The sequence below is a fragment of the Danio aesculapii genome, chromosome 7, assembly GCF_903798145.1.
Source record: "Danio aesculapii chromosome 7, fDanAes4.1, whole genome shotgun sequence".
In the NCBI taxonomy this organism is placed as follows: domain Eukaryota; kingdom Metazoa; phylum Chordata; class Actinopteri; order Cypriniformes; family Danionidae; genus Danio; species Danio aesculapii.
In genome coordinates this window covers 12,396,121-12,418,229 of record NC_079441.1, presented here as the reverse complement: position 1 = coordinate 12,418,229, position 22,109 = coordinate 12,396,121, and the positions used below count along the sequence as shown (strand labels likewise).

General features: G+C 34.9%; 1 protein-coding gene across 1 annotated transcript; it reads left to right on the top strand.

The window, feature by feature from the left end:
* Positions 1 to 188: 188 nt before the first annotated feature.
* On the top strand, positions 189 to 20,539 carry mrps11 (mitochondrial ribosomal protein S11). Its single transcript, XM_056461056.1, has 6 exons — positions 189 to 363; positions 818 to 934; positions 1,538 to 1,636; positions 2,723 to 2,852; positions 6,048 to 6,113; positions 20,227 to 20,539. The coding sequence occupies exons 1-6, from the start codon at positions 284 to 286 to the stop codon at positions 20,332 to 20,334; spliced, it is 600 nt and encodes a 199-aa protein (XP_056317031.1). The 5' UTR covers positions 189 to 283; the 3' UTR covers positions 20,335 to 20,539.
* Positions 20,540 to 22,109: the final 1,570 nt, after the last annotated feature.

Sequence of the window (22,109 nt, the reverse complement as noted above, 5' to 3'; positions counted from 1 at the left end):
GACTTTGGAATACAACTTTTTAGAGATTTTGCAAAGGACGATTAATGAAATAGTAAAGTGAAATTATTACACATGTAATATAGAAAATATTTTTTAATGTATTGTTAATATAATGTAAAGATTGATACGTTGGAGTGTATAATAAATGTAAACACCCCTCTGAATGTATGGTACGATTTGGACATTCTCATTACACACATACTGCGCGACCCTCGATGTCCGCAAAGCAGCCAAAAGTCATGCGTTTATATGTTCGCGAATGAACTGCATTTAAAAACACATTATGTATTCTACGTTATACAGCTTCGTTCGAGGTTCATGTCAGCAGCTTTTTAAAAGCTTGAATTCGCATGGACGGCTTATGTAAGTGGCGTATTTGGTTTTAATAGCAGTAACGATTCTTTGTTAATGTGTTTACGTGGTGTCACTTTTTACATAATGCATATACCGACTGTCAATGCTGTCATAATATTACAATGTTTTGTTTGTTATTTGGTGCCAATTTACTATAAACATTTAGGATATCGTATGATGATAATATCCTATTCTCTTTAGGAATGTATTATGCTATTACTATGGTCTTGATGTATCTTTGTTTTGTGCACACATACTTATTTTAATTAATACTTTTTTCACATTTTATAACATGAATGAAGTCCTTAGAACTGTATAAAAAGCACAACATAATACGTTTTTATATTTGAGATTGATTGAAAATCAGGTCATATTCCAACCATGCACGTATTTGTTCATTTATTTATTGTTTATTTTATTTTTTAATTAAGGATGAATCTAATTCGTTTGTTGTGTCCTGCAGTGTTGGAAATGTGGAGCTTCAGCGTCCGCTGTTGTGCAGTGCAGTCCGATTACAGGAGTCTGATGCCAAACCAGTGGAAACCCAAAGTCCATCAGAACCAGTCAGAAGACAGAAAAGGTATGATTTACACACAAACACTGACAGACAGGTCAACACACCATGTTTTTTTTTTTTTTTTTTATTCAAAAATAAGTCCTTTCATACTATTATGTTGATTATTATTTGACATTATGCATGCCTTTAATGTCACTTTTGTATTTGTTTTATTTGTTTTTAGTTTAGTTTAGTTTTCTTCTTGTTATTTATTTTTATGTGTTAATGTGTTTTATGGACTTCCCAAGATATATATGGTAGTGTAACTGTACTGACGGTTTTTCATGAAAGACATAATGTATCTGTACCGGGTATTGTCACAATTAATAATATAGTACATATTCATTGAGCACCAAAATCAGCATGTTAGAGCAATTTCTGAAATTTTTGAAAATGCATTAGAATACAAAAGAAGTACTTTTAAATTGTAATTTTAAATAGTTTTACAGTATTTTAATGAAATCCTAATATCTATCTAAATACCTCCTCTATCTATCTATCTATCTATCTATCTATCTATCTATCTATCTATCTATCTATCTATCTATCTATCTATCTATCTATCTATCAATTGGTTAGATTTCATGCTAAAATTGTGATAATTGTTTTTGCTTTTCCCCATTTTAGTCTCTTCCCTCCATTTCCGGGTGAAGACAGCCCCCTGAGGTGGGACAGCAAGAAGTTTGAAGAGTTACCAATCGCACATGTAAAAGCTACATATAACAAGTAAGTTGCCTTACAAAAATCATATATAATAAAGTTTCATTAGCTCTGATATGCATCATAGTTTAGGTCCTGTGTGCTTTTATTATGCTTGTTTAATAAGGCCTTTTAAACCTTTGAAACAGCTGATCCAATAGTTTCACAAAATGATTAACTGTTTTGAATTCAGTTCGAAACACCCCATGCTATAGAGACATCTGCTGGACAATACTCTTGAATTAATATTAGATTTTCAAACACTACAATTTTTAAATTTAAAGTATAAACAATCAGATGCACTTAGCCAATTGTCTAACATCATTAAATGTAAAGTTTCTTTTTAATATGCTTTCTTTTTTTTAAAGCTTTATTCTTTGTTCTATTTTGGGAACAACAAGAGGCTATTAGCAAATATTGTTCCTGCAAATATCTCAATTAAAAGGTCTACAATCTTGTAAAACTGAACAGCTTTCATAATTTTTACCTGATCTCTTTTACCTGAACTGAACAATTCCATGCAAATGTCAACCTTGCCATGACCAAAATAGTGAAACCCTTTCTAAAGTTTTATATTTTTGTGTAGGTTTGCGTTTTACGGTACTGTAAAAAATACTCAAAAACATCTCTGTCAATGTTTTCAAACAATTATGTTTTATTTACCAAAGTCACACAAGTGGCAATTTCACATCTGTCACATGCATAACCAAATTTTCCCATCATAAATGCAAAAATGTAAAATAAAATAAGATCAGTCATTTTTGCTCTATAGAGAGACAACTCTTATCCTTTTGGTTAGCATTATTTATTTTGGGTTGTGCAGTTTAATTCACAGAATTTCTACAAAGTATGTTGTATACTGCAAACTCGCTAACTTTTTTGGTCACAGCCATAACGCATGTTTATTTTCCTTATTTAAAATTAAAAAAATGTTTACAGATTGATATTTTTCTAATCCCATAACTCTGTGCTTAATAGCTTTGGAAAATATAAATAAATGTTTCAATACAATGTTAACATACACTTGCTGTGAATTTCTGATTTACGTCTTTACTGCAAATGTCACATCTATAACGCTGGAATCGCTGAACTGTTTTTAATTTCTTGCTCTAGCACACATATCCAAGTCACAGATTGTGCGGGTCAGTACATGGTCAGAACGTCCTGTGGTTCAGAGGGCTTCAAAAATGTGAAGAAATCCACTCCTATTGCAGCACAGACTGCTGGGATTTCAGCTGCTGCGGTAAGATTGATAAATATGCATATGGATCAATATTTGATTTGTTATTAGTTGTTGTTTTGTGATCCACTTCAAATTTTGATTACTGTTTTCCTAAATCTCATTTGCATTGTCTGGTGCTTGAAGAGCATGCACTTTAATCTGAATACTAGTATCTTGCAAAATGACTAGGAAAATGTTATGCATTGTCATCATGGCGATCTAATAATTTTGCGTTTAACTATATACAATTGTAATCAGAATTATTAGCCCCCTCCCCCCTTTTGTTTTTGACATTTGTTTTCTTATTTAAAAATTTCCCAAATAACAGAGCAAGGTAAATTTTCACAGTATGTCTGATAATATTTGTTCTTCTGGAGAAAGTCTTATTTGTTTTTATTTCGGCTAGAATAAAAGCAGTTTTTAATTTTTTAAAAACCATTTTAAGGTCAAAATTATTAGCCCCTTTAAGCAATATATTTTGTTTGCCTAATTACCCTAACCTGCCTAGTTTACCTAATTAACCGAGTTAAGCCTTTAAATGTCACTTTAAGCTGTATAGAAGTGTCTTGAAAAATATCTAGTCAAATATTATTTACTGTCATCATGGCAAAGATAAAATAAATAAGTTATTAGAGATGAGTTATTAAAACTATTATGTTTAAAAATGTGTTGGAAAAAAAACCATTAAACAGAAATTGGCAAAAAAAATTTAACGGGATTAATAATTCAGGGGGTTTAATTAATTATATATATGTATGTACACTACCTGAAACAACAAATAATAACTTGACTTCTAGTTGATCATTTGGTATCTAAAGTGGCTTATATGAAAGGCAAAGGCCTCTAGATTACGCTTATTTTGCCACAATAAAATATGATCATGCCTTGATTTTAAATTATTTAATTAGGACAGTAAAGTCTGACTTTGCTTTGACAAAAGTCTTGTCACTGAACAGAAATAATGAACAGTATAAAATATAAAGTCAGGGTGCAGTGGACAAAAATAGTTAATATTGTGTGTGACTCTTATGAGCTTGGAGGACTGCATTTATACATCTCTGCAATAACTCAAATAACTGATTAATAAAGTCATCTGGTATAAAAAAGCGTTCTTGCAGGACTCCCAGAGTTCATCAAGACTCTTTGGATTCATCTTCAATGCCTCCTCCTCCATCTTACTCCAGACATGCTCAATAATGTTCATATCTGGTGACCGGGCTGCCCAATCCTGGAGCACCTTGACCTTCTTTGCTTTCAGGAACTTTGTTGTGTGTGGAGGCTGAAGTATGAGAAGCAGCGCTATCCTGCTGAAGAATTTGCCCTCTTCTGTGGTTTGTAATGTAATGGGCAGCACAAATGTCTGTTGATCAAAAGGCTGTTGATGTTGCCATCCAGTCTACAGATCTCTTGCATACTGAATGTAACCCCAAACCATGATTATTCAGACTGATTTCTGTGAGAATCTTGGGTCCATGCGGATTCCAATAGGTCTTCTGCAGTATTTGTGAGGATTGGGATGCAGTTCAACAGAAAAATCTACCTTCTGCCACTTTTCCAAATGATCAACTAGAAGTCAAGTTATTATTTGTTGCTCTTATAACTGGGATCGACTTTTATCAGGTAGTGTGTGCGTGTGCGTGTTCGTGTGCGTGTGCGTGTGCGCGTCCGTGTGTGTGTGTGTGTGTGTATATATGCTTGTCACAATAATTAATATATCGACGTATCGCATAACACATGGACATGAGCTCAGTCATTTTTGGTGATGCAATAATATTACCCAAACATAAAAAAACTATTCTAACAACACTTAAGCTGATTGCACAACATCTGTATCTCTATTTAAGGTGTCCTTGTCAGTATGGTTAAAAAGACTAAAGTATTTACTATAAATTGCTAATAGTATATAGCCATCATGTGGGTGTCTGACAACTGAAAATAGATCTGGTAGCAGATATCGCAGCCCCTGTTACTTTTTACTTTGCACTTTTTTGTTAACATTTATTATTATTTATTTAGGATATGCGTTTTTACATTCTGATTCCAATGCCTTGTTATTAATTTGTTAAAATAGCTATAATTAAATGAAATATTCTTAAGGATAAAATATGATGTGTTCTTTGGACAAGTGTGCTTGCATCGTTATGATATTACATTGTCATTCTGGCATTATATAATGACTGGCATAGAATGCTCTTAAAATGCCAATAATATCGTTTATCTCAATATATTTTGGTGCAATATATCGCACAACAAATAAATGGATATCATGACATGCCTATGCATGTAGGAGAAAGACCACTTTTTGAATGTCCAATATAAAATAACCACATCTATGCTGTTGTCTGCCCATTGTATTAGGTTCTAATTTAGATTTTCTTTCTTGAAATGTATAAACCATATATTATTAGATTTAAACTGTCTAGCAGACATATATCAGACATTCAATTTTGTTTTTCAAAAGAGTTCATTAATATTTTTATAATTAAATCTGTGAATCCTTTTGTCACAGTCTCTGATCTGTCATTTGTATATTGTCCACTTGATGGCAGCACATTTCTTTGTAGCCATGCACCACACCCTTCTTAATTGTAAAAGTAGCCTTCGTTTTGTTTGTGTAAAACTGGATTTGCTTCTTTTCTAAGTTAAAGCCAACCTGCAAAATTTGGTCAGATTTAAAGTAGACATGTTGTAATATTAGACACAAGGCCAGTCAAAACAATTAGAAGATTTGAAGACTTTACTAAATAATTTTTCCCTTTGTAAATTCTGAAAAGCTCAAATGCATCCTCAGGTTTTTGTTTGTTTGTATAGTTTGTTCTTGCTTATCAACAGCATCTTTATCAACCATTTCATTGACGTTCATACTGATAATTAAACCGGCCAAGAGAAATTGCACGATTGGAAATAGCCTTTCAAATCTTACGTTTCATGTTTGTACTTCTCTTGAGTTACTTCCATGCAATTTGTTTGTAATTTCATCAGCGTGTGCCATGAAGAGTTTAATGACAGTCCTGAGTCGCAGCAGGCAGTGTAATCAGTATATGACTTCCCACTGATAACCATTCATTTGCTGTATGGACACAAGCGTTATGATCTAAATTAGTCGCTTCGGACAGACCTCCGATTCTAGGCTCCTGCAATTTTGTTTTTCCTCAGTGATTCATTAGTTTTTATTAAGCTAAATGTCCTAAATGTATGTATGTTTGTCTTGAGCAGAAAGCGAGGGCGAAGGGGGTCACTTACGTCCGCGTGCTGGTGAAAGGACTCGGACCGGGTCGCTTGGTAAGTAGTTTTCTTAACTAACAGCTTTAAAGATATGCAATACAATACAATACAATAAAATACAACACAATAAAAACGGATCTGTATTAGTTCCTTAAAATAAATTGAGTTTACTAGAATTGCTAGGGCATTATAAAACTGTTAAACCAATTACTTATTGTGACAGCTGACATTTATTCACATTTAAATGATCGCATTAAAGATTTATTATGGTAACTCTCTTAAAACCTGTGCATCTTTAAATGCAAATTGGGCATCTTTAGGCCGTACAGCTATTGATATTGCTGTTTGCTTCTTATATAAGGCATAAACTGTTGCTGTATGTTTTCAGATAAGCAAATATTATTATAAAAATGTCAAAGACGTGAAAAAATGCAAATAATAATTAAAATATTCTGTTTTGTTATTCACCACATAATTATGCGCACAATAGAGAGAAGGAAAAAAATTGCTAGGGGGAGTTGCAGCTGTTAAGGCCATGGAGAAATGAATAAAATAAATCAAAATGCATAACTAATAAATACAAAAAGAAAATGACAATGATTGTAAGTAAATTAAAATAGATGCATGTTGCCAGGGCATTGCTTTGTGACTTCTGATTGTTTTTTAAAGCATTGCTATGAGTTTTATTTATATGTTACTGTACCCATAGGTCTAAAGAGCCCACCTTTAATATCATCTTGTGATATTTTAGGTTATGTATGGGACTTTTTACTCACTTATTTACTCTAGCTTACATAAAAACCAATTCTAGCTACATTTTAGCTGATTGTGCAACATCTCTATCACTATCGGAGGTGTCAGTGTCAGTATGGTTAAATACTCTATAGTTTTTCTATTTACTGTAAATTACTACAGTATATTTTCATGTGGGTGTCTAACAACTGAAAATAGATCTGGTAACAGATATTGCAGCCTCTGTTGCTTTTACTTTGCACTATTTTGTTAACATTTATTATTATTTATGTATTTAGGATATGCATTTTCACATTCTGATTCCAATGCCTAGTTATTAAATTGTTAAAATGACTGTAAATTAAATATTCATAAGAGTAAAATATGATGTGTTCTTTGGAAGAGTGTACATGCACTGTGATGATATTATATTGTCCCTCTGGCATTATATAATGAGTGGCATAAAATGGTCTTAGAATGACAATAATATTGTTTATTGCAATAAATTTTGGTGCAATATATTGTACAACAAAAATGTCCATGTATAAGACTTCTTACTTAGTTATTTACATTTTACTCTTACTTTCGATAGTTTGGTGTCTGGATGATTATTTTGTTTATTATTATTAAAATCAATAAATAAAGAATAAGCATTAAAAAAAGATAAACACTAGGATACCAATGAATACAAGAAGAAACAAAATTCATAAAAGTCAAATAATAATGTACAGTTGGTAGGATTTTGTTTTAATTATAGAAGACTATTATTAATATGCAGTTATGTAGTTAATCATGCAGTTATACAGCAAACATACATTTAAGTAAACATTAATACTTTTAATTATTATTACATTTTAAAATATTTGATCCAACTATATGAGGCTTTAACTACTATGTTATTGCATCAAAAAAAGTAAATACAATCTACTGTGTTCATAATGCATTGCAGAGGACTTCTGGTGCTCTTGAGGTGGGATATGGGAAGGGTTATGGACAGGTTTGGTGGTCTGGATAGGTTTAACGGTGGGTTAAGGTGTAAGGGATGGTCAACAGTAGGGATGTAACGGTCGGTTGAAAATCGATTGAAATATGTGACGATTCAAATCAGTAGAAGTGTTGAATGAATCACGATGTTTTGAACAGAGGGGGTGCTGTGTTTACAGGTGCAAACTCACTTTACCTGCAAACCAGAGGTGGAGTGACAGACTAAAATGAAGTCATTGAAGTGCGCCAGTCAAAACACAAAGGCTGCGTCCAAAACGGTAACGTCTAGATCGGATATGCGGCCGGCCGGAAGTGCGATATGCACATTAATGAAGCAGCTTTTTTTTATGACACTGTATAACAATAATTTCAATTTTTACAGTACTGTGACGGTTGGGTTTAGGGTTGGGGTGGGAGTAGGTGTTAAAAATACAATTTATTGGGCACTTTAATAGATAACATAAATAATACTCGGTACAACTACTATTTTTACTTTACTGTGATGGATGGGGTGGGGGTAGACGTTAATAAAATACAATAAATAGGAAATTTAATAATTAATAGAAATAATTTTTGTTAACTTCCGGCCGCAAACGTATCCGATCTAGCAACAACCGTCTGAAACCGCATACTTCCATACTATACAGTACGCTAAAATCGAGCCGAGGAGTATGTCCGAATTCATAGAGTCGAAAATCAGTATGCGAGAAGTACCCGAATGACTTACTACTACCGACGAGATTCTGAAGTGCGCATTCCCATGCACGTTGTGCTATCCCATGATGCCCCGTGAGAGAATTCATGAGTGAAGCAACGCAACTGACGTAGGTAGGTCACGTGACCATGACAAATGGCGGATGTAGTACGTCCGAATTCTATTCATATTTCTCACATTCATACTGTAAAGAACGCACTTTTCTAACAGCCGAGTAATACGTTTAAATTCAAATGCAGTGCCTACTGAGTAGTAGGCGGTTTCGGACGCAGCCAAACTCTGCAAGTACTGTAAAAAAAGATGTTTACACTGTAAAACAACACATATACTGTCCCAACACAAATTGATTAGTTAACACTTTTAACAAATTTGTGTGGATTAAACATTAAAAAAAAATGTATTGTCCCAATGAAATGCCAAGAATTGTGTTGTTTCAGCTCATTTTAATTAAGTAGTTTGAACAAGTAAAAAAATAAATTTTACTGTTAAATTTAATAGTAAACACTAACAGAACAACGAATATGATGCACATAAACCGTCAGCACGGTGAAAAACTACTCTCACAGATATCTATATGCAAAAAAAAAACTATTAATAAGCCAAACCACATGGACCAGATTGAAAATTTTTAAATGTTCAAGATTATCTCTTCTTAAGTGTATCACACTGATACTAATTAATTATACGAGTAATATTAATTATTCACCTTCATAATCATGTTCAACTCCTGTCTAAATCCTACTATACGTTTAGTAATCTTATAATCATTTTTTTTATGACCACCTCTGTACACACTGCTCTCTGGTTTAGGAAAGGCTTACCTCTCCACACCAGCCATCTCAGTCCCCAGTGAAAGAGTTTTTCATCAGCAGGGGACATTGTAAATGTGCAAAGACCTCAGCCTTATGCCAGAAAACAGAGATATGCTGATATCTCTTTTTAAAAAATGTAAAATCCCAGCACAGTCACAGTTTTAGTTTGTTTATATTAATGAGTCTTCTTTTTAAGTTAGATTATTTGGTTTTGGAATTTGTTTTTAAAATAGCAATTTAGTTATGGCGGGAAATAAATTTTGCAAAAATGTGCAGCATTTAAGAAAAAAAATTAAAGGGCTCTTCACCTTAAAATTGATCAAAATAATTTTGTTAGAAAATTGTGACTAAATTGTTAATCGTGAGATTAGTATCATTAATCGTATCGAATTGTAAGTCAGGTGAATCGTTACATCCCTATTCAACAGTGTAATTAAGGATGTAATTGCAGAAATTAATTACAGACATAATTACATGCAGGTATTTAATAAAGCTTAAGTACAATGTAAAAACATGTGTTTACACAATCCGTAGATTGGAACAAAGGATTATTTTCAGTGCAAGTACATATTAGTTAAGGCCCCTTAATATAACGGGACCAAATAATTAATTATAAATTAAATATATTGAGGGTGACGCGGTGGTGCAGTAGGTATTGCTGTCGCCTCACAGCAAGAAGGTCGCTGGTTCGAGCCTCGGCTGGGTCAGTTGGCGTTTCTGTGTGGAGTTTGCATGTTCTCCCTGCGTTCGCGTGGGTTTCCTCCGAGTGCTCCGTTTTCCCCCACAGTCCAAAGACATGGTACAGGTGAATTGGGTAGGCTAAATTGTTCGCAGTGTATAAGTATGTATAGATGTTTCCCAGAGATGTTTTGCAGCTGGAAGGGCATCCGCTGCGTAAAACATATGCTGGATAAGTTGGCGGTTCATTCTGCTGTGGCGACCCCAGATTAATAAAGGGACTAAGCCGAAAAGGAAATGAATGAATATGTTGATAAATGTAATTAATCTTGTCACATAATGCTGTATTTTCAGTCCTTCGTGTCACATGATCCCTCTTACACAGAAAACATTTTTAAATGATTACTTGCTTCATTATCAATCTTAAAAACAGTTGTTCATCATATTTTAGTTTTACATAGTTTAAAATAACAGCATTTATTTGTCATATAAATTGTTACTGTAACTTTTAATAAATTGAATGCGTTTTGATTCTGATTAATATTTTTCAAGAAAGACGGTTGTTGCTAGATCGGATACATTTGTGGCCGGAAGTTAACAATAATAATTTCTATTATTTATTAAATTTCTCATTTATTGTATTTTACGTCTACCCCTACCCCAACCCTAAACCCAATCGTCACAGTAATGTAAAAACAGTTAGTTGTACCGAGTATTAGTTATTTTATCTATTAAATTACCCAATAAATTGTATTTTTAACACCTACTCCCACCAAAACCCAACCCTCACAGTATTATTGTTAAACAGTGTCATAAAAAACATGCTGCTTTATTAATGTGGATATTGCACTTCCGGCCGGCCGCATATCCGATCTAGACTTTACCAAGAAAGAGAGAACCCTTATTGGCTTATTATGTATGTGTACAGTATATAAGATTTTCAACCTGTTTAATATATGCAAGGTGAAAGTTGTAATGGCACACCTCTTCTCAACAAAACAGTGTTAAACCAAGTTTATTTTATTGTTGATTCATCTGTTGTTTGTTAGTTCACATCCTAACCCTCCTGATGACTTGCAATACAGAGCTAATATTAATAAACAAGAAGAAAAAAGAAGTTTAGTACAGTGGAAGTGCTGTTAAACACTGCGGCACAGGGTGCAAATGTGCATTCAGAGGTGCTGTTCACAGTGTGAGGTGCGCAGATTTGCAAATGAGCAAAAACAATTTCAGGGGTCACAAAGAAAATGCTTGGTTCAAATGGACTGGTTTAGAGTTGTACACTTATAAAATAACATTTGCTGTTTGTTCAAACTACTTTAAAGTTGTAGCAAGAAAATTTAGGAGCAACTTAACTGGTTTTAGTTCAATTCACTTGAATTTGTAAAAACGAATAAGCTAAATTAAATTCCTTCATGGTGTCCCAACACAGATCGATTGTGTGCATTTTTTCAGTGTAGTAAAAGGGGACAATCTTATTACTACTATTCTTTCCTTCTGTACTATTTGTGCTACAAACCTATGTTTCACAACCAAACATGCGAGAAGTGACATGGAAACAACACAATGTCACGTAGTATATCACGTAGTATATCTTTTGTTATTAGCTACATATTGAAAGTTAGCAAGTTCACTTTTTTCGACCTGGTGGTGGTATTGCTCAGATCACGCGTGAAACAGACACAGGGTGCTCCTGCCAAAGTTTTTCCTCCATTTCTTGGGTCCAAATAGACCAAAAAGAAGCCTTTTTAACTTCTCCTCCAACCTCCCGCTGGCCTGCAGAGACCCATACTAGAGGATGCTGCTCTCTCATTGGCTGTAGGTAATCGCTGATGTTATTTTCATTCAGAACACATTTCACACTGCATGATTTTGAATCGCCGACAGGTCCAGATATTTAGCATGGCAAATATCTGATGGGTATAGGCGATTCATCAGCAAATCTCTCAGATCATGTCTTTGATGGTTCACACTACTGTGATTGTTACTCACGTGAACCAGCTCCGATTTGCCTGTGATTTCGGGCATTTGTCAACAATTTCTCAAAACCTTGTCGGTGAGTCAAAATCAGGGCTAAAATGATGCAGTCTGAACTCGGCATTACTATTTTTCTTGTCAGACAAAATAAAATAAATTAAAAACTATTAAAGGAACACTTAATTTTTGAGGGGAAAATGTTAATTTTAACAAGTCACCGAGAGTTAAACAGTTGAGTTTTACCATCCTTTCAACTGATCTTCAGGTCTGGCAGAAGCACTTTTAGCTTAGCTTAGCATAAATGATTGAATCGGATTAGACCATTAGCATCTCGCAAAAAAATTCAAAAAGAGAGTTTTGATCATTTTCCTATTTAAAGCTTTACTTTTTTTGTAGTTACATCGTGTACTAAAACTGATGGAACATGAAATGAAAACCTATTTTCTAACTATTCGATAGGAACTATTCTCTCATTTTGGCTGCCGCAGGCACAATGATATTACTATCAAGAGGAATTGGTTTCAAGAAAACCAAAAAAAGGTGTCTAGTAGATGTGTTTCAACGTTTTTCTGTAAAAAGAAAACTCAGTGGAGAGCGTGCATTTCTTAAAATCCACATTTTATCATTTAATGATCAAGTCATATAACAGCACTTTTAAATGTGACATCTTAAAATGTGCATAAGACTACATGGATGGATAAATAGGCATTGAGATGTAGGCAGGGCTTTTTTACTTATATGACTTACATCACGCCTTGTGATTATTATTCTGGTGCAATTTCACAAAATAAAGAAGGTGTGTATAAAAAGCAAAAGTACTTATTAGGCATAAAACCATCAACACATGTGGAGTGCAGAAATCAGCAAATAAAAACGGCGCTATTGAAAATCAGTCCTTTATTGTGCCAATGCATTTCAGCCCACAGGTTTTCATCAGGGCTAAACGTTTACAAATGAAAACAATACAAACAAAGAGCAAGTTCAAACTCTGAATAAACCAATAGGATCTACCAATTACAGGTTGAATCTGGAAAAATATCACAAAAAAAGTCAGTAAGGTCGTGTTCAGACTAGGCAGGTTTGATTTAAATAAATTCTAGAGCAATAGCTCTTTTAGGACTGTTTTGATTAAATAAGTATGAACTTTGTCATTCAATTTCTGGAACGCACCAAAAAATGGACTTAATAAACCAAGTGAACAGTACAGAATATTAAATGATATAATATTTCAGAATGTATTTTCTCACCCCAACATTTATTTAACATAAAAAACTAACTATAAAATAAAACACTGTCTACTAATAATAAGAGAAAAATAATTAAGGTATAAATAAACACATTTCAATACAGTTATCCCATAGCTTTCCGTTTTATCTACCCGTTTACAAATTGCCTAAAAGGGAACCAGCACTGTTTTGTACAGAATTAATAAAAAAGAGAACCAAGTGTAAATGCATGATGAATGCCATTGTAAAATTAGATTTCAGTCAGCGTTTTGTACAGAGTTAAATAAATAACAGGATCACTCATAACACATAAAGACCGATAACTATCACACTAGTGACTTTTTGCAGGCATTGTCTTTAAAAAATATCTCTTATTTTACCTTGATCCTTTCATTTGAATAGTAACACTGCGATATTGATGCTCAAACGATATATTGTGCAATGTGTGGATCCACAATACTCACTTTGCAGGATTAGATTATTCATTAAAGATTAAAAGATAAAGGCATTATTAAATAGTAAGTCATTTATACAATGATGACCATGTTATTTAACGTTGGACTGTTTAATTTCTGTACCTGAATACTGTTAGAGTCTCCAGAAAACTATGAAGTGCTCTGTATTTCTAAATGCTTGTAGAAACTTATAGGAAAAGGCTTGATCATCCCAGTCTCAATCTAAATGAATGAAATCATTCCAGAAAGAGCTGTTCAATTCATCTGGTGAAATTATATTCATATTGCAATATACATTCACTACCCACTTTATTAGGTACACCTTACTAGTACGTGGTTGGACCCCCTTTTGCCTTCAGAACTGCCTTAATCCTTCGTGAAATAGATTCAACAAGGTACTGGAAATATTCCTCAGATTCTGGTCCATATTGACATGATAGCATCATGCTGTTGCTGCAGATTTGTCGGCTGCACATCCATGATGTGAATCTCCCGTTCCACCTTATGCCAAAGGTGCTCTATTGGATTGAGCTCTGGTGACTGTGGAGGCCATTTGAATACGGTGAACTGATTATCATGTTCAAGAAACCAGTCCGAGTTGATTTGTGCTTTATGACATGGTGTGTTATCCTGAAGCCATCAGAAGATGGGTGTGGTCATAAAGGCATGGATATGGTCAGCAACAATACTCGGGTAGGCTGTGGCGTTGACACAATGCTCAATTGGCACTAATGGGCCCAAAGTGTGCCAAGAAAATATCCTCCACCACCAGCCTGAACCATTGATATAAGGCAGGATTGATCCAATGCATTCTGTTGCTGCCATGTGATTAGCTGATTAGAAATTTGCGTTAAGCAGTTGGTTGCGTTAAAGAGCCCATATTATACATGAAATAGGGTCATATTTAGGTTGTAAGGGTCTCCAACAACAGTCTAATATGCATGCAAGGTCAAAAAACACTTTGATGGTCTTATAATATGCATTTATTTTTACCTAATTATCCCAGCGACTCCCATTTGAATCGTTCAGCGATTCATTTGTTCTCAAACCCCTCCTCAGCGCGAAGCTAATCTGCGCTGATTGGACCGATGACAGCCTGCTGCGATTGGTCGACATGGACAAGGCTTCAGCACGAGGCAGAGTGAAATGCCCAGCTGCTAATCTACAATATAAAAGTAGTCACAGTGCACACGCGCTTCATAGTGGATTTTGGCTGCCAGTGGGTGAATGTAAACACAGACGATGGACTAGAAAATACTGACGACTAACTATTTTATTGAGCAAAAAGTCCAAGAACTGGCGAGATCTCCTAGCCTCCTAGTCACAGTCTTCTTGCTCTTTTCACACACACACACACACACACACACACACACACACACACACACACACACACACACAGACACAGACACACAGACACACAGACACACAGACACAGGGCCTGCGCGTCCATAGAGGACCGGCTGAATAGAGAGGGCGCGGCGCTCAGTTATATCCGCGAGTAGCCGTGCGTTACACACACGAGACGACACAGACACACACACACACACGCACACACACAGGGCCGGCGCGTCCATAGAGGAGCGGCGCTCAGTTATATCCGCGAATAGCCGTGCGTTACACACACGAGAAGACACAGACACACACACACACAGGGCCGGCGCGTCCATAGAGGAGCGGCGCTCAGTTATATCCGCGAATAGCCGTGCGTTACACACACGAGGAGACGGAGACACAGACAGACACACACACACACACACACAGGGCCGGCGCGTCCATAGAGGAGCGGCGCTCAGTTATATCCGCGAATAGCCGTGCGTTACACACACGAGGAGACACAGACACACACACACACACACACAGGGCCGGCGCGTCTATAGAGGAGCGGCGCTCAGTTATATCCGCGAATAGCCGTGCGTTACACACACGAGGAGACAATAACATTGAGCTGAAATATTTTGAAACTTGTCCGTTGCATGTGTGTAAACAGCTGACGATCCGTAATCAAAGCGGCACGCGTCGCGTTTTCAACGTGGCTTTACACGCGATATGAGAATATAAAGAGTTAACCTGATACAGTACACGCAGTTACAAGTAACAAAACACAACTAAATACATAATTTGCAAGCTAGAGTAAACGAGGCAACAATTTTAATCGCACTTACTTACACTTGTGAAATGGGGGTAGAAACTGATTCATGATGCACTGATCCATGTTCTGACAGTCTATACTGATCCTTCCTTTAACAAACTGATGAAGTCTTCTTTGAAAGCATATAGTTTTCAGAAGCACTCAGAACTGCTCAAGGCTGAGATATATTGCTGATGTTTCATCTTTGATTTGACTGTCCATAATATCCATCTGCACAGCGTGACTTCATTGACCGGTGTCTGTCTGTGTGTGTCTCTGTGTGTGAGACTTTTTTTCTGTTAGTGGGCGGGGCCGCAGGTTTCAAATCTCCCGGGTTTGCGCGCCCAACTACTTGTGTTTCGTAGCTGCGTCATCGCGAAACACCTAATGACTCGTTATCAAGACGACTCGTTTGAAGCACTATGAGTCGACTCTTTTATAGATGAATCAATAATTTTAAACACTGTACACTTACAGATTTAAGCCTTAGCTGGATAATTCACTTCACTTAGAGCTGTGTTACACACTGCATGGAAGGGCATTTTCAAAAACCCATAATATGGGCTCTTTAAGCAGTCCCTAATAAAGTGGCCGGTGAGTGTATATATCACTGAAAAACAAAATATGTCAGATTTTTTCGTGCAGCCCTAGTAGCAATGAGTATTTATCATTCTCTGTACGCTCCCAGATGGAAAAGCAACAGTTATGCATGCTGACTATACAATCAATACTGTGAAAGTGAGCGATGGGTTCAGCGAGCTCAGCAGTCGTCTGCATGCTCTTACTCGAGTCGGGTGGGAGGACATTAGGGCTGGGTGAGAATCTAATGAGCCCCTCCAGAGTTGCAGGCAACAGGGGGCTTTTAAGACATGCATTACTCTTTTACCTACCCTCGGTTTATTCACAGTCAGAAGCCTCCAGACTAAGTTGCATTTAAGCAAATGGCGGTTGGGCATAAATAAATCAATGCAAACCTCACAACTGCAGCGCTGACTTATTTGAATCGAATTACTAAATAAGCAAGCCAAGGTAAATATTGTGCTTGTAGCAAAATAGATTTGGGTAGTTGGATTGAAACATCGCTGATTTCACTACAGCTCCTATGTTGATTTTAGGAATTTAGGAGTTTGAAAAATGGATATTTATTTCTAGATTTGCAGAGATTGTATACCCATGCAACTGAAAAGATGCATGACGATGGTGTATGAAGCACATTACTCTTCTTGAAGCAAATTCAGTTCTGAGAAATGCACATACAATGCATCCAGAAGTTATACATAGCGCTTCACTTTTTCCACTTTTTTATGTTAAAGCCTTATTCCAAAATGGATTAAATTCCTTTATTTCCTCAAAATTCTACACATAATACCCCATAATGACACAGCCTTTAAATTGAGCTCAGGTACATTCTGTTTCCACTGATCAATCTTGATTTGATCAGTTTCAGCAGCTGAATTGGAGTTCACCTGTGGTATCAAAAGTCAAAATGACAGATTTTATCTCTTCCCAACATGGAAAACCACCAACAATCAAGAATGCATGATTATATGGTGTCATGGCTTTGCAATCAAAATACAGTGGTCTCTCACATGAGTTACGTTATAAAAATAACCCGCATAATGAAAACGCAAAGTAATCCACTTTATTTTTTACAATTATTATAAAGTAACATAATAATTTCTAAATTATTATTATTATTATTAATAAAGAATATTTAAACCCCTAGCGATTAAAGATTTATGTAAATTTGACAAGCTGAACACATTCTGTACTCTACAGGAGACACAGCATGGATGAGATTGATTGACAGTGGTCTACAGCCAATCAGGGCGCAGAAGACAATTGGCTAATTAGGACGCAGAACACAATGTGCTGCAAAAAACATGTCAAATTGCCCCAAAAAAAGCGAAAGATGAACCGCATTATGACGAGGGAACACTGTATATCATTATAATGGAAGTCAATGGGGCAAAAGCAGCCACCAGCATAACGAAAGAGTAGTCAATTTGAGCAGTACACAAGGGTTAATTAACACCCTTACAGAAGAACCACACGAGTCTCATGCGTGAATATCACACCTAAATTATGTGGAACCCATGTGAAACGCATGTTGAATGTGGTTTTGGAATGTTTTCATTTTGAAACCTCTTCCTTACATTTTTACATTTGTTTAGTTCAGAAGTGACTAAAACGGCAATTCATCAACTGGCCACTAGAGGCTGGCTCCAAAAGGCAGTCAATTCCATAGATTTTTAATGTTAAATTGCCCACATTTACAGCAGAAATAAAAGGGTGGTAAGAGTAAAAAAAAAAAATTGCTGTGTATAACTAATATTACCCCTAATGACAGCTATAAGGTAGTGAATTGTTTTTGTAACTCATCTATTTTATTTATTTTAAGCTTTAAAATTCTGCATAATAATAAAGGCATAGCCACTTCAATGACATTTATTTGCTGTTGGCCATCATATCATCTCAGCTGATTCTAGCTGGTGAACTTTGCATATATATTGCATTTGTGCTTTTGTTTTATGTGGCTTTGCAAAATCAAAAGTTAATTTAGTAATATTATTTTATTTTTAAATTTATTTATTTAAGATAATTATTATTTATACTTTTATTTAGAACATTAATGCACTCCAGAGTCTGACAGATTAGCTCTAGTAGGCAATATAACAGTCATCTGAAACGTTGTCATACATTGCTGTGCCTGAATTTCGTAAATTACCTTGCATTTAGCTATAGTTGACTACATTCGAAGTATTTAAAAGTAATTAGCATTTTCATCTTGTAAAAAAACACCATAATAATAATGTTTAACGTGGCTCAACGCATTAAAAGACCAAATTGTATACCGTAGATAAATTCTAAAAGACTAAACTTTGTAAACACTTTATTGATTTAGTATAAAACCAAGCACATATGGTGAGAACACGAAAAGTCAGTTTTGATAATTTACGCCTGATGTGGTAATGCGGGCATGACATGAATCATCTGAAGTGAGCATTATTTCCTAATAATAAGTCAGCTTTTCTTACTTAATAGCCCTAATGTGATCATGAACTCACAATAAAGAGCTGTATTTTAAGTAAACACTAATGATAGCAACTGAGTAATAATAATGATATTTTCCTTACTCTTCGACGTGCTATTGATTGTTTGTTTTTTTCTGACACCATAACCAATGGCAATCTGTTAACTTAAAGACCTGTATATATATTGTTTAGTCCTTAAAATGTTGTTGGGATAAGCAAATCATACAAAATTGTAACCAATTCATATGAATTAGCCACTAAATCAAAAAGTTACGAATTTGCCGTGAGATTGTGTTGTTAATGTTAGTTAATGCATTTACTTACATGAACAAACAGTGAACAATACATTTATTACAGTGTTTGTCCACGTTAGTTAACATTAATTAATAAAAATACAGTCGTTTATTCTTAGTTCATGTTAACTCTGTGCATTACCTAATGTTAACAAACATGATTTGGCAATTATGCATTAATAAATGTTGAAATATGATTAATAAAGGCTGTACAAGTCAACCCCGCCACTAAACCCAACCATCATTGGAAGATAAGCAAATCGTACTAAATTATACGAATGAGATTGTACGAATTAATACGAATTAGCTACTAAATCAAAAAGTTCCGAATTTGTCGTGAGATTGTGTTGTTAATGTTAGTTAATGCATTTACTTACATGAACAAACAGTGAACAACACATTTATCACAGTGTTTGTCCACGTTAGTTAACGTTAAATAATGAACATTCAGTTGTTCATTGTTAGTTCATGTTAACTCTGTGCATTAACTACTGTTAACAAACATGAATTAGCAATAATGCATTATGAAACTTTAAATAAATATGATTAATAAATGCTGTACAAGTACACCCCGCCACTAAACCCAACTGTCATTGGGGGATAAGCAAATCGTACTAAATTATACGAATGAGATCGTACGAATTCATACGAATTAGCCACTAAATCAAGTTATGTATTGCTGTGAGAGCACGATGTTTAATTTACTAACATGAACAAACAATGAACAAAGAATTTATTACAGTGTTTGTCCATGTTAGTTAACGTTAATTAATGAAAATACAGTCGTTTATTGTTAGTTCATGTTAACTGTCAGTGCATTATCTAATGTTAACATGCATGAATTAGTAATAATACATTATAAAATGTTGAGATATGATTAATAAATGCTGTACAAATATTGTTTATAATTAGTTCATGTTAGTAAATACATTAACTAATGAAACCTTATTGTAAAGGGTGACCAAAATACCCGTCCAAAATAGTACTGGTTTTGTGGTCCAGGGCCACAGACGTTATTTCTGAGTAAATCTGCAACCTTCATAAATGTGTAAAGCACATCCTCTGGGGATGTGATTCTGTACACTGTATCTTGTTGCTGACTTGACCTAAATTGATTTTGCTCCCTCGATTGTAGTCTGCCATTAAAGGGTTAACCATGGGAGGACTGGAGGTTGTTTCCATCACCGACAACACCCCAGTGCCACACAATGGCTGTCGCCCGCGCAAAGCACGGAGGATGTGAGCAGGAAGAAACCCCTTGAACCCTGAAGTCTTGTTTGCCTTTCTCTCTGTATTATCATCGACCATCCAATCCGAACTGAGAGGTTGCTCAGTTATTCAGGTCAACACTGTTCAAGAACATTTTTTTTTTCTTCTGCATTACTAAAATGCTGCGTGTGTGTTATTTACGTTTTTTGATAATTATTAAAGAGCGAAGATGTAATTCATCATGACTGTTTCCATTATTATAAATGCATGCATGACATTCAGCTATTTATATATATATATATATATATATATATATATATATATATATATATATATATATATATATATATATATATATATATAGTTGCTCTGGGATTGAAAATCTTAATGAAATGTAATAAATATAGTGAGAAGTTGTCAGATTAAATAAAATGTAGTACAAACACATTGAATTAAGCCCATTTATAAAATAAAGTGTAAATGGGGTCTCCAACAACAGGCTGATATGCATGCAAGGTCAAAAACACTTTCATTGTCTTATAATATGCATTTAGTTTTACCTAATTATCCCAACAACTCCCATATGATTTGTTCAGCGATTCATTTGTTCCCAAACCCCTCCTTAACGCGATGCTAATCTGCGCGAATTGGTCCAATGACCCAGTCTGTTGCGATTTGGTCGACTGCATTCAGCGCAGGTTATTAAAAATTTTGAAGTAGTCAGAGTGCAGAGTATATGTGTGAGCCTAATGCAGGAGTGCATTAAAGCAATGCAGTTTAACACCAGCATATTGCTCTATTCTTAACCATAAGTAAAAACAGTGACACACATTCAGTATTAATCCACACATGGGCAAAAGCTGAAGTATTTTGAAACTGCACGTGTGTGGGAACAGCTGATGGTGGCCATAGCAATGACAAACGGCAGAGGATCGCGAGCTAAAAAATGCATTTAAATACGTAACCAAAGCGGCACGCCTTGTGTTTTCAACGTGGCTTTAGACGCGATATGAGAATATAAAGAGTTAACCAGATACAGTACAAGCCACGTGGAGGGGTTACAAGTAACAAAACACATTTAACAGGGTGTATGCAGGGTCTTAAAAAGTCTTGAAATGTCTTGTTTCATAAACAAAGTTTTAGGCCTTAAAGTCTTAAATTTACAGAAATATTGTGTTGTAGGTTTACCTAATAAGGCTGACACTCATGTAATCACCAATAATCTATATGAATAATTTATAAAAAGGGTTTATTGCAGAGATGTTTTTCACAACAGCTGTTAGACATTTTACAGCAAATTTGTTGAATTAAATTCCCTAATCAGGAAATGAAAACTTAAAACAATTAACCAATTCCTTATGATAATACCAGCAAAATAGTCGTATACATAATCTTCCATTTCTACAAAAACAATTTACAGAAGAAAGTGAGTAGACGTAATATTTATAAATAGGCATGAAAATTCGCATTAGGTTGAATAGGAGTCATATTCAATTCATTATGCACCTAAAGCAAACAAATATATATATTTTTGATTATTCGTGTAGTTTTCTTAATTTTAAATATACTTTTAACAATGTAAAACTTGTCATTTAAAAAAAAAAAAAGAAACATTGTTGAAAAAAGTCAACTAGAGTTTTCTTCTTTTGACGCATTAAAATATGTGGTTAAGAAATATCTACATTTGTTTTTGTCCAATTCGATTGGTCCAACCAGGCCATTACAAAATTTGTTTAGTATCTAGCCCCGTATAAGTCTAAAATCTTGATCATATGGCCTTAAACGGGTCTTAAATATCTTAAATTTGAC